The 13,825-nt window shown below is 53.6% G+C and overlaps 1 protein-coding gene across 2 annotated transcripts in view; it reads left to right on the top strand.

Annotated features, from left to right (window-relative positions):
* The first annotated feature begins 280 nt into the window (after nt 1–280).
* The window catches only part of RASGRF1 (Ras protein specific guanine nucleotide releasing factor 1), a 103,344-nt gene continuing 89,799 nt past the window's right edge, over nt 281–13,825 (top strand). Inside the window, exon 1 of one of the 2 annotated variants that reach the window (XM_029238464.1) lies at nt 281–926. In XM_029238464.1, the coding sequence (XP_029094297.1) occupies nt 651–926 (276 nt within the window). In that variant the 5' untranslated portion in view covers nt 281–650. The remainder of the gene's footprint in view (nt 927–13,825) is intronic. The other variant, XM_029238465.1, reaches the window with a different exon arrangement.

The following is a 13,825-nucleotide window of genomic DNA, read 5'->3' as shown; positions in this document are numbered from 1 at the left end:
GAAGCCTTTGGAGGAGAAAATGACAAATGGGACTTAACCCCAGGTCTACAGTGCGCCGCGGCGGGGCGCAAAGACGCAAACTCCCGGGATGGCGAGCCTCTGGTGTTCCACTGGGTTAAACGAAAATTGATCCGATTTGCTTTTTAACACCCGAAGGGGAGAAGAGGAGATCAGGGGAGGGAGGACAGGATTTGTTTATGCGTGTGCGTCTGTGTGTCCGGGGAGGGGGAGGAGGCGCCAAGGTGCAGCCTGCGCGCGGCTCTGCGCCTCGGCGGGCTGCGTGCGTGTGTCCCTGTCCGCGCTGCTAAAGCGGGCTCTTCGAGGGATCGGCGTCACATGACTCCGCCTGCCCCTCGCCAGCGCGCAGCTCGCCAGTCCCTCAGTTTGCCCGGCGCCAGGGGAGGGTCGGGAAGCATCTCCAGGGCCCGGGGGCTCTGCGAAGCGGGGAAGAGGTTCTGGAGGGGAATGGTACATCTGGATTCCAGCAGCCGCGGCTCGGCGCCAGATCCCGGACTGTAGAAATTTGGGGGGAGGGGAGAGCGAGAAGGAGCGAGCGAGCGCCTGAGGGAGGCAGCGCGCACGGACAGGGGCTGCCGGGTGCCGCGCGGAGAAAATGTAAGCGCGTGGAGTCTAGCTGGCCTCCAAGCACCATGCAGAAGGGGATCCGGCTGAACGATGGCCACGTCGCGTCCCTGGGACTGCTGGCGCGCAAGGACGGCACGCGCAAGGGCTACCTGAGCAAGCGGAGTTCGGACAACACAAAATGGCAAACCAAGTGGTTCGCGCTGCTGCAGAACCTGCTCTTCTACTTCGAGAGCGACTCGAGCTCGCGGCCCTCGGGGCTCTACCTGCTGGAGGGCTGCGTCTGCGACCGCGCGCCCTCCCCCAAGCCTACGCTCTCGGCCAAGGAGCCTCTGGAGAAACAGGTGAGGCCAGCGCCGCGTCTGAACTCCCAGCGCCCGGGCCGCGGCCCTCGGGGCGCAGGCCCTTCCGCCGGCCGAAGGCGCCCGAACTTTAGTCCCTCTACTCGGCGCCCTCGGCGAGAAGGGAGGGTTGGCCTAAGCGGGCGGTGACCCCGCGGTGGCCAGAGGGGGCAGGGACTGCGGACAGGGAGCGGGTGTGGGCTGCGGCTGCCCTTCACCCGGCGAGCTCGGTGGGAGGCGGGCGCAGAGCGGGCGAGACGCGGAGACGCGGAGGGGGATGAGGCGCGGAGAGAGATGGGCTCCCGCGGGAGACGTAAGCAATGAATGTAGACCCACATCCAGCCAGAAATGGTGCTCCCACCTCCACTCCCACCCGGGAGAGCCCCGGACCGGGGAGGTGTAATTCCCCGCGCTTAGGCACGGGAAGGGCGAGACGGAGGCGTGCGAGCGCCGCGGCCCCTACCTCACCGCGGCTGGGAGCGAAGAGGAGCCTGTGCTCTCTCTGCCAAGTTGGGAGGCTGCGAGGCCGCAGGGGTCGGTTAGGTGCCATCGACCGGTGGCGCACTCCCAGCCGGCCCCGGGCGCAAGCAACAAACCGAAGGGTTCCAGGGACCTTTCTGATGCGCCGGGGCTGGCGCCAGGGCCGCTGCGGAGGCCGCGGGACAAGTGGGCGCATCTCTCCTCCTCCGCCCCCTGCGCCTCCGCCACCGCCGCAGTCGCGGCTCTAGCGCTGCTCTAGCGTTTCCGGAGTTGCGAGGCTAAAAGGCCACGCTTGGATCTACCGGGGGGGCCTGGGCGGGGCGCGGGTGTGCCTTTGGTGTGGAGGGATGGATTAGCACCAGCGGGTGCCGAGTGAGAGCACCAGACAGCGGGAGTGCAATTTTTAAGCTTGATGCACTCTCCAAAGGCATCTAGTCTGTCCCCCTCCTCTGGGAAGGTAAAGTCAAAGATAGTGGATGCTAAGATGTCACCGCTGGGAGGACCTGCGATCCATGGGGACCCAACCAGCTGGTTATTGCCTAGATGAGGTCACTGAGGCCAAAAGAGAGAAATTTACTTGCCCAGTGTCATGCCAGGAGTTGAGGCCACCTTAAGGTTCTGAGAAGATAACTGAGGGCTCAAGAGCAATTATCGCAGCCAGACTGGTGGTGATTGAATTGGCTGAAATAAAAGCACCCTTGAAGTCGCCCTCCTAATGGTAGAGACAGATCTGAGCTCAGTCCCCGCAGCACATCTCTTCCTTCCCTGCCCTCAGCCCAGAGGTACTGTGAGATGATTTCGAAGGCTGAGAAATGTGGACAGGAATATTTGAGGGTGGGTCTCTGGGGATGGCAAGCCATGTGGCAGGTAGGGGCTCCCAGATGCAAAGCAAAGCAAAGCAAAGAGCAGGCAGCTCCTTAAGCTAAAGGCATAAATGGGGCCTGGAAGACACCTGGGAGACCCAGATCCAGGCTAGGCCAGAGATGCCCTCTCAGCCCTTGATAACCTGCCCTTTGCCAGCCTTCCAGAACATTATCAACACTTGTTGGCCAAAGTCCACCTGTACTACCAGTGGCCTATAGCCCCAACTGGTGCCCATCCTCGGCCCCCTACCCCAGAGCACAGAGCTGAGCTCCTGGGCAGGCAGGGAGAGAGGGCTGAAGGAAGCTGAGTTGTTGTTGGGCACACAGTGTGTGCTCTCAGCCCCTTGGACGCAAAGCCAGAAACAGGCCTGAGACTGAATCACAGCTCTGCAACTTCCTGTCTGTGTGACCTCAGTTAACACACTAAACTTCTCTGAGCCGCTGTTTCGTAAACAAAATGGAGGTAATAACACCTATCTTTCTGGGGTTTTGAGAACACAAATAATGTGTATGGAAGTGTGCTCACAATCCATTTTAGTTTGTTATGATAAATATTAATTGAATCTGAATTATACCCACCTGGACAAGGAATAGAGGTCTGACATAAAATGTTGAAGCTGAAAGGAACCTCAGAGAGATCGTACAGCCCACTCCTCCCATTTTACAGATAGGAAACTGAAGAGCAGATTGGGAAGAAATTACCTACCTGTTTCTGATTCAGTGGCAGAGTCAGACCTAGAATTCACCCAATGTCTAAGAATTCCTGAAAATGAGATCTTAACGTTGATTCCAGATCATTCACCTCTTGGCTCGGGTGTTGAATCTTGCTAGCAGTGTATTATGGGAGGGACAGGAGTGCAAAACCACTTGACCATGTGTACACGTGGTCTGAGCCGTTTCCCCAGAACACCAACAGTCAGAGATCCTCAAATGTGGTCACAAGAGTAGCCCTCCTGGCACAAGAGGACAGAAGAGGGTTGGGAATAATAGGGGATGGTCTGGTGCTGCCCAGCTCAGGTGGAAATTTCTGTTAAAGATGTGTGCTTTGTTTCGTACACTTATAGAGATGTTCCATTTGACTCCAGACCGAGAGTTTGGCTCGTATGGAAAAGTAGATCCTGTTCCTTTGGTCTGCACGTGTCTATAAAAACTTCTGTCTTTTTCTTTTCTAAACCTTTGAGTAAAATTGACGGCCTCCGCAGCTGCTCCATGTTTCTCCTTGAGGGGGAGCCCCCATAGCATCCACAGAGCACCCTCATGAGAGGCCCAGCTCCAAGCCATTCTGTGACTGGGTTTGCCTTGTAAACTGCAGGAAACCTTGATTCAAAACCTGCTGGGCATGTGGCAGAGAACCCATGTTAGGAGGCCTCAAAGAGGCTATCAGTTTGGACTGGCCAACACCTAGTGAAGACTTGGTTTTAGCAAGATGTCATTTTTATCCAGGCCTGAGCAGGCAGCTTCCATCTGGAGGGGCCAGAGATGGTTTCTCAAGAAATAGAAACCAAGTCTTGGCTGGGAACCACCCGAATGACAGGGATGAGTCAGGGACAAAGCACATAGTATGTGCTCAGGAGATACTAATTGAGCTGAACTTCCCGGTGTAGCTTGTCAATTCCACATTTCATGTCCTGAGGACTGACTGTGCACCAGTCCAGGCCTGGTACGGGGTCATAGGCCCAGGAAGCTGGATGTCACAGTCCCCGGCCCCCAGGGAAGATTAACACAGATAAAGATGGTACCTTACACGGTGAAGATGCTCCAATAGGATAGGATGCTCACCTTACACTGTGAAGATGCTCTAACAGGAAGGGCTGTCAGGGTGCTCTGGGAGCCCAGGCCCATCCTAACATGATGGGCTATCGTCTGGCTGCTTCTACGCTGCTCTGACAGCGTCTGTGGTAGCTCTGGCCTGGAATCCCGAGGCCTCTTGAGATCGGAGGGGCACAGCCGTGCTCCTGTGCTGACTGACAGTTGCAAGCACCCCTCTACACGCTGGCCCGAGCCCTGCTTGCTCAGCCCTGACCTCCTCACCTCTGACCCTACAGCCCACACACTGAAGGCCCAGAGGCCCTGGACTTCGAATTTGGGTTCAGAGATTGACCCTTGGGGTTCTTGCCCTGCTTAGGCATGGAGTCACCCCACACTGGCTTTTCCCACCCTCACTCCCAGTCCCCCGAAATAGAGCTTCCAGCCCCAGCTTCTCAGTGGTGGACTTGACCAAACCAACCCCAGCACTCCCCTTACCGCCCCCCACCCCGCCCTGCCCAGACTGTTCCTGATTCCTGTAAAACAGAAGGGACACAGATCCCTTCAGCTGGAACCTCAGCACTGATGTGGGCAGAGGCTCCGGAAGCTGGGGGTGCCCATTAGCACCTGTTATCCACCCAGTGGGTGGCTTTCCCTGGAGACAAGAGGAAGTCCCTCTCCTGGTCCTCATTCACAGGGCACATTTCTGGTTGGCCTGGTGGATACCTGTTCACAACAGCCCTAAAGCCATGAGTGTGCCCGGTTTACAGATGAGGAAACAATCTCACCAGCACCACCCAGCAAGGCAGCAACTGAAAGGCTCTCTGGCTTTCTGTGCAGCTGCGCTGTCTTCACCACAAAGCCTGCCTGCCTGTTGCTGTAGCACGTTCAGCCCTCTGGGCCAATCAGAAAAACACAAACGTGAATGTAGGGGAGTCAGTGTACTCGAAAAGCAACCCCCCCCCAGACACAGGGACACAGGGACGTCATGCACACACGTGGTGCCAGCAGCTCAGCCCACGATCCTTGCACCTATGGAAGGGCCAGCAGGGCTGCCCCACGGTTCCAGACCAGGCCCAGCCCAGCAGGTGTGGGACCCCAGGGGTAAGTGTGTGGGGTGCCCATCTCCCCACCCCAGCCCCCAGATATTTCTAGCACTGAAATGAGGTTGAAGCAGCTCAGTAATGACACCTTAATTGGGACAAGGAAGTACCAGGTCCTTGCCCCTCTGCTTGGCGACAGTGGGATGAAGGTCAGAAGCAGACTGTACACACACAAGCCTACACTAAAATCTCACTGCCATTTGTGCGTGCCGTAAACATTTTGGCTCTCGGTGTGAAGCCCATGCTGGGTCTTGTGGATACAGAGAAAAATCAAACTTAATCCTTGTCTTCAAAGGGCTCACAGTGGAGTAGGGCACTCTCCCTAGACTCACTCCCACAGTAAACACCAAGTGCCAGAAATTCTCCATCCTAAGGAGTCCGGACTCTCTCCCTGCCCCTGCCTTGGTTCAGGAGCTCACAGTGTCAGGGTTGATGTGTTGAACTCGCTCACATGGTCCCATCTCGCCCCACGCCAGTCCCCTGCCACACAGCACGCCACCAGAGTGAGCTTCTAAAGGGCACACCTGACCATGTGCTAAGCCACTGAAAGTGTCACTGGCTCTCATTGCCTTTAGGAGAAACTGCAGATTCTCCAACGTGACCTGGAGGACCCAGCGGGCTCCAGCCTCTGCCTGCCCTGCTAACTCTGCCCCACCCTCCCATCCCCCTCCTTCCTCACCCTACACCTGCCTCCTCTTTCCCACCTCAAGGCTTCTGCAGAAGCTGCTCCCTGTGCCTGGAATGATCCCCGACTCCCCACAGCCTTTAGTGACCAACTTCTCCTCCTCCTAAGACCTCCTTTTAGGTCTTAGCCTAAAAGTCACCTCCTGAGGGCCTCCCCTCACCGCAGGAGCTAGAGGAGCCCCAGGTCCCCCATCACAAGCAGGGACAACCCTCTCTCCTTCATCCATATCGCTTATCAGGTTGGGATTAATTGATGTATTTGGCTGGTGGTTTGTGAAGGGTCTTCCTTCCCCTTAGAAGTAAGGGTCAGAGTGCATGTTTTACATACAATACCTCCCCTAATCGTCCCAACAGCCCTGTGAGGTTATACCTGGTAACCCATTTTTGAGATGACCAAACTGAGGCTCAGAGATGGTAAGTAACTTGTTCAAGGTTACGGAGAGCATATGTGGCAAAGCTGGCATGTGAACCCAGGTCTCCCTGACTCTAAAACCTGAGCTCTCCAAGCACAAGCACAGCATAAAGACTTGGGCTGAGGGACTGTGAGTTTACCATTCTCTGCCGAGATAAATGAAAAATGAGGGAGAGAGAGAATTAACAGCAAGCGAAATGATGCCACTGCCTCTCTGGTGACATCTGCGAAGCAGCTTTTGTTTCTGCTTGGGTTGGAACCTTGCACCTCGAATCCCAGGAGTCAAGGATAAACGCCCCAAGGCAGGCATCCTCACCCTGCAGTCCCGTTTCCCTGGAATCCGTGGGAGCCTGGAGCCGGCGCCCATGTGTACAGAGCCAAGAACAGGACTCAGCCCCCGATGTTTATGCAGGAGAGTTGGTGACGCGTGCACTTGAGGGGGGCCCAGAACACTGCCAACGCCCAAACACCTCCGTAAAGGCGGCTGTCGTGCAGGGAACAGCTGGGAGCCTCAGACTCCCCCACTGCCCGTCATCCGCTGCTCGGAGAGGAGGGCGCAGCCTCGACTCCCAGCTCATTCACTGAGGGGTTTCTCTGTCTCTGGCAATGACGCAGCCTTAGGTAAAAGTTGTGGGTTTCGAGCCACACAGACTGGCTTTGGATCCTGGCTCTGTCACCTCCTACCTAGGGAAGGTCTTATTGCTCTCTGAGCATCAGTTTCCCCATCTGTGAGATGGAAACCGTAACACAGCCTACCCGGCAGCCCTGTTCTGAGTGTGGTACTTGATGCTATTTGTAAAGCCCTAGCGTAGCACCGTAGGTCCAATCAATTCAATGTAGCTGTTGTGGCTTCAGCTTTCACCTTTAGGACAAGGCTCCTTCTGCATGAAGCAATTACCCAGATCACCTGGGTCTCTGGCAGGTTTGAAGCGAGTCAACACGGAGCCCTGACCCTGGATATAAAAGTAGGATGGTAAATCTTATCTCAAATAACCTATGGGTTTCTGAGAATGTCTGAGCAAGCATGCCCCTGAAAGAGAAAAAAATGGCTGCAGGAGCTTCCTTCATCCCTGGCAGCCACACCTTCACCCAGCCCCATGGATTTCACCTCCTGAATCTCTCTCAGACCATCCACTTTTGTCCCTCTCTTCCTCCAAGGCTCTAGTCCAGACAGCCATCATCTCTTGTCTGGACTTAGGTGGGGGCCTCCTAACAGATGTACTGGTCAGCATGAGTGGCGTCATGCTGCAGTAACAACCAAGCCCCAAATCTCCAGGAACATGACAGAGGTTTATTTCTTGCTCATGCTTTAGGTCCCATGCGGTTGGCAGGAGGGCACTGCTCATTGTGATCGCTCAGGGACCCAGCCTGATGGAGATTCATCCTGACACTTGCCTCCACAGCTGCCACAGCCAAGGGCAGAGAATGTGGCAGATATCTCCCTGGCTCTTCAAGCGCCCCCCGGAAGTGAACCATGCTGACCACATGACCACAAGGCAGGTCATGTGGCTTCAGTTCAGCGGTGGTGGGGACGTGCAGACCCACCACATGCCTGAAAGCAGGGCTCTAGAGATGCTGGGAGAAACGTCTCCCTACATCCGCTGCGTCCCGCCATCCCCGTGCCTCTCCGCAGCCAGACCACTTTCCAAAATGCAGATCTGATCACCACACACACACACACATACACACACACACACACACACACACACACTCGAGTAGCTGAGGAGAAAGGCAAAGGCGCCGTCTTGATGTGTTTAATGACAGAAAGCAGAATCTGTGCTCACACTTACAGGGGCATCTCCTTCCAGCCTGGGGGCATCAGGGAGACTCCACCAAGAAAGGGACAAGTAGGACAGGAAATGTAGGTTGCAGGGTAGGCAGAGCTGGCCCCTAAAGCCTGTGTGCAGGCTGCAGAGCTCAGTGGGGAGCCAGCAAATGTCTCTCCTCTAGAGACGGACTGCTGTGATCTCTGTGCTGGAGAGATCACGGCAGGGTGAGAAGAGACAGAAGGACGACCCATCTGGAGGCAGGAGGTCAGGTCAGAGGAGGCTGTAGAACTGAGCAGTAAAAGAGGCCTGAATTTGGGGAGTGCCGAGCACTGAAGGTTCCCCCTCCACTCCCATCCCAACCGGTCACTGCGTCACCATGTCACTGAAACCTGGGCTTGCGCTGTGCTACAAAAACCATCCCAGGATGCACCCCACAGCCTCTGGGGCTTCCCACCTCCCGGGCTTGGTGGGCAACGGCAGGGAGTGTCAAGTTCTCATCCCGTGAAAGCACCAGGTGCTGTCCTACCATACCTTCTCCTCCAGCCACCACTCAGATAGAGCACCTTTGCAGCTTACAAAGTCCTTTTCAGGCTTAGCATTTCCAGTAACCAGCAAAGTAACGCTGCTGTTACTGCAGTTCTACACAGGGGAGAGAGAATCCCCGTTTGGCAGATAAAGCTCAGATAGAGGGAGCTCATCTCACAACAGATACCTGAGTGTCTGTGTTGTGCCAGACCCCGAGCTGTCACTGCTCATAAATGTCAGCCCTCCTTGTTCTAGATTGTTCAGGTCAGTGGACATCCAGGCCAGCTGTTAAATTCAGTAATTTATACTTAAAGACCAGATCTTACTAATCCAGCAAGGCTAATGCAACTTCTTTGCCCTGAAAGAAAGAGAGAATTATTTTCAAGAAGATACTTCCTAGTTGAATTTTGATTTTTTTTTCAACTTGGAAAATCTAACTCAGACCTTAAAATAAACTTCATTTTAGAAGAGTGAATGAATGAATTTTTAGCAACCTTAGCCAGTATTCCAGAAACCCATCTAGAAATTCAGACAAGCTTGATCTAGATTGACTTTTCCTCTGTCAGACTATATGAATAAAATATAACCAACTTTATTTAATTCTCTTAGACTCTTAGCCACACTCAAGAAATGAGTGAAATAGCTTGGAAGCACCTAGTCAATCATGCAGCATTCTCTGCGTGCCCACTCACCTTGCCCCGAGCCTGCCGCTGCCCTTCTACCCTCTTTCTCCCGCAAGGGGCCTTACCTGCCCTCCGGCCACACTGGTTGTCACCTGGGCTCCCCTCACCTCTGGTCAGATCCACAGGCTTTGGGGACCTGGGGGAAGGGCTGGTGTTCCAAAAGGAGAGCCCATACGGTGTGGGCACAGGTGAGGAGAGGCAAGTAAGTAATTACATCTGAGAATTCCTGGTAGCCTGGACAGAAAAGGGAAACAAGCTGGTTATGGGACACCCATTGCCTCCTGGAAAGACGTGGTGCAGTTCCTCAAGCATGAGCACTTGTATATCCAGGGACTTTCATAAGGGGGACCAGTGGGGAAGTGATGACGATCTCCAGGGCAGAATCACTGCAAGAACAGGGGCCCACCCCGTCAGTGGCTCCCGTGGGCTCTCAGGGCAGGCTAATCATGTTTGGTGGAGATCACTCTCCAGTACGCTGGACCGCTGGGGTCCGAAAGAGGAGTGTCCTGGTGACCGGGAGCGCAGGGTGCATGTTGGAGAACCTGGGGAGTGGATGGCCGGCTGGGCCTCTCATACAGCCACTGCCTTTTATTTTAAAATTTTAGAATTGGGACTTCCTTGGAGGTCCAGTGTTTAAAACTCCATGCTGTCAATGCCAAGGGTACAGGTTTGATCCCTGGTCGGGGAACTAAGATCCCCACATGCCACGTGGCATGGCCAAAAATAAATAAGTAGGTAGATAAAATTTTAGAATTGGTAATATATTACCGTGGTTCGACATTCAGAAGTTACAAAGAAGCGTACACTGACAGTGCTCGTTTCTGCCGCTGACTCCAGCAATCCAGTTCTCCTCTCCGAAGGATTTTGATGTTACCAGTTGCTTATGCATTCTTCCAGAGGCATTATATATGCAAATATATGCAAAGATGTATAGATCTATGGCCATATATGTGCACATCTGTATAATTATACAAGTGGTAACGTACTACAAACACTATTCTACACCTGTTTTTCTCACTATGTTGTGGAGGTAGTTCTCTATAAGTATACGGATCGTCCTCATCTTTTTTACAGCTGCATAGTATTCCACTGTGTGGATGTGCTGTAGTTTATTTAGCTAATCTCTCGAGGGACATTTGGGTAATTTATAGTCTTTTTAAAATTACAAACAAAGCTGCAATTAATAAACACCTTTGTGCATAGGTCATTTCTAACAGAAGGTGAAAGACAGACATGTCCAGACTGGAATTCATTCCTTCTTTCAGCAAACGTCTAGAGAGGCTGTTGGTGGGAGGGGGAAGGGCAGGCTTGTTGACTTGTGATGACAGATTGAAAGGTGTTCGTGCAGGACCAGCCAAGCCTGACATCTGTGGCTGTGGCTCATGGGGTCTGGAGTAATGTACATGGAAACACAGACCATTCAGCAGCAGGAGCTTGGAGGATGACACAGTCCCCCAGGCCACTGGTCAAGCACTGCCTAGTTCAAGGCTGACTCTGGGAGGGAGGGACTTTCACTGGGCTCTCCAGCTCTGACATTCCTGTCTCTCCTCCCACCTCTGTTCCTGTCCCCAGGGGGCAGGCAGGGAGTAGAAGCAAGCGAGTGATAAGGTGTCCAGGAGGTCGGTCCCCGGCAGCAGCTCTCAGCCCTGGGACTCTTAGGAGCCCATAGGAGATGGGGGTCTGAGACAGGCGCTCATCCCCGGGTCAGAACAGAGGTCACGGTGCAGTAACCAGGCCCTGGGAAGGCCAAGACTTGAGAACCCAGAGGCAGAGGTCGGTGAAGCGAGGCCACTCAGGGCAGTGGGGGGGAATGTCATGAAGTGGGGTGTCCAGACCCTGTGTGGAGCCATACCAGCTGAGCCACAGCCATAGGGCAGGATAGGTAGGTCTTTTCTGGATTGGTGTGGGAGCACCAGCGGGGTTGCTCGAAGCCAATACTTCTGTTGAGCAGGGCCATTTGGGACATACTGTGCCCAGTGAAGCCCCTCTGTGTGGCCAGCATGAGGCTGGTGCAGCCAGAGCGGGGAGGGAGCACCGCTGAGAACCGTGCATGGTGCTGCAGAAGCCCTGAGAGAGGGCAGAACACACTCCCAGGGTGGCCTGGCCCAGGTAAGAGCGGGATCTCTCCTGCGAGAGCCAGAGAGCAGACAGGCTTCCCCTGGGATCTCAGCGGTGAGAGGTGGACAGGGACCTCAGGTGATGGGGAGCCTAGATGGATAGCCCCTTATAGAGGGAGAGATGGACTCCAGCCAGAGCATCTACACACACACACACACACACACACACACACACACACACACACACACCGCTGAGGCCCCTTCAGGTTCCCTCTGGCACTGTCCCCTCTGCACTGGGACTTCGGGAGCATCGGGCAGAGAGGACTGCCAGGCCAGGGCCAGCTGGGACTGTGGTCCCAAAGATGGACCAGGAGGAAGGAGCCAGGACCCAGTGGGGGAGAAGCTGACCCTGCCTGACCAGGCCACCAGAGTGCACCTACTAAGTGGAAGGGGTGGGGTTGACCTAGAGTGATGGCATCCATCCTGCAGCTGACCCCAGCCCACCTCCCTCTTGGAGGAGACGGCACGCAGGGCCCCAGACAGGACAGTGGGTCTGGATTCTGGTCAAACAGGATGAATCAGAAGGGGGCAGGACCAGGGGCAGGGAGACCAGAGGGGACAATGGCCCAGGTGGGAGATGAGGGAGCCTGGAAGCAAGCAATGAGTTTGGCAGAAGGCAGAGTTCCAGAGATATCCAGAGCAACTGAACATCAGAAATGAGAAAGGAATGGGAGCTGAAGGTGATGGAAGGAATGCCCCGAATTGCTGGTTCGTAATCATCCTTTGATCTTGGCACAGCTATGACTCCAGTTTCTAAGCCTCTCCCATGCCTCCTGGGTGTGTGCACGTGCATATGGATTGGTTTTGTTTTGTTTTTTTGAGGGGGGTTAGTTTAAAACAACAGGAATTTATTCTCTCACAGCTCCAGAGGCTAGAAGTCTGAAACCAAGATGCCTGCAGGGCCATGGTCCCTCTGAAGTCTGGAGGGAAGAATCTTTCCTTGCCTCTTGTAACTCCTGACGGCTGCTAGCGGTCCTTGGTGTTCCTTGCCTTGTAGACGCATCTCTCCAGTCTCTGCCTCCCTCTTCACATGGCTTTCTCCCCTGTGTGTCTGTGTCCACGTTTCCCTCTTCTTATATATTAAGGCCCCTTCTTATTAATCTGGTATGACTTCATCTTACCTTGATTACATCTGTAAAGACCCTATTTTCAAAGAAGGTCTTTTTCTTAAATTTGTGTTCGAGTAGAGTTGATTTACAATGTTGTGTTAGTTTCAGGTGTACAGCAAAGTGAGTCAGTTACACATATACATATATCCACTCTTTTTTAGATTCTTTTTCCTTATAGGTCATTACAGAGTATTGGGTAGAGTTCCCTGTGCTATACAGTAGGTCCTTGTTGGTTATCTGTTTTATATATAGTAGTGTGTTTATGTCAATCCCGGTCTCCCAATTTATCCCCCCCCAACCTGTCCCCCCTTGTAACCGTAAGTTTGTTTCCTACATCTGTGACTCTGTTTCTGTTTTGTAAATAGGTTCATTCATACCATGTTTTTTAGATTCCACATATTTTCACATAAGGTCTTCTTGACAGATTCTGACGAACATGAATGTTGGGGGAACGCTGTTTGTACCCAGGCATGTGAATGCACATGTACGTGGTTTTCCTAGTAACTGTCCACTGGTAGGTTGATTAGACCCACTTCTTGGGCTTTGCAAATGATTCGGTTTGTTTAAAAACCATCATGAGCCCTTTTATGAACCAGGAGCTTTGACCACACCATCTGTTTGTGAGATGGGTGACAGCCTCCCCTTTTCGTGAAAGAAAACGAGTCCACAGAAGTGAAGAGACACGCTGGAGACACCGAAGCTAAATAATAAATAACAAATTTAAACCCAGGCGACTCCAAAGCCTGGCATGTGCCACAACTCCAGGAACACTGGTTTTCTGGAATGTTGGTAGATCTTCCCAAAAATGAAAACAAAAGTGTTCCATGGTGGGATAAGTTCTGGAAGAGGGTCCTACATTGCAGGACTGTTCAGTGCCTTTATGAGGTGAGTGGGCCTCCTCTCCCTGAAGAGATATAAGCCTCGTTCATGAAAAGCCAGTGCCCACACCCTTCCAGCCAGCTCACCTGCCCAGGCCTGAGAAGCAGATTCAATGCCACCTGCTTTATGGCTTTTGCTGTTAATCAATTAATGAATAAGCCGGGCTCCCATGCCATGCTGACAAATGCACTCAGTCACCCATTCAGCAAATGAAGGCTATTCCATGCCCAGGCCGAGGAACAGTGCCAGGCTCTGGGGATATTCTTGGTCAGGAATCATTTATTTGAAAGCAACAGGAGCCCATTCAAAGCAGCTTAAGGTTTTTGCTTAAGGAGGACTCTTGGAATAGTTACAGTGATAATTAATGGAACCCAAGGAGAAACCATGTGTCTGGGTCTCCAAGGCCTGGACCAGGAACCATGTGTCTCCGCCCCACCTTCCCCAGCTCCCGCTGTAGCGACCAGGTCGCCCGTCTCCGCTTTCCTCTGAGACACTTCCACTTCCTTTCCGCCCCACCTTCCCCAGCTCCCGC

Source organism: Monodon monoceros, unplaced genomic scaffold, assembly GCF_005190385.1.
Source record: "Monodon monoceros isolate NGI ecotype Baffin Bay Population unplaced genomic scaffold, NGI_Narwhal_1 Super_Scaffold_21, whole genome shotgun sequence".
Taxonomy (NCBI): Eukaryota; Metazoa; Chordata; class Mammalia; order Artiodactyla; family Monodontidae; genus Monodon; species Monodon monoceros.
The sequence above is the reverse complement of the archived record's forward strand: the minus strand, read 5'-3'. Positions and strand labels throughout refer to the sequence as shown.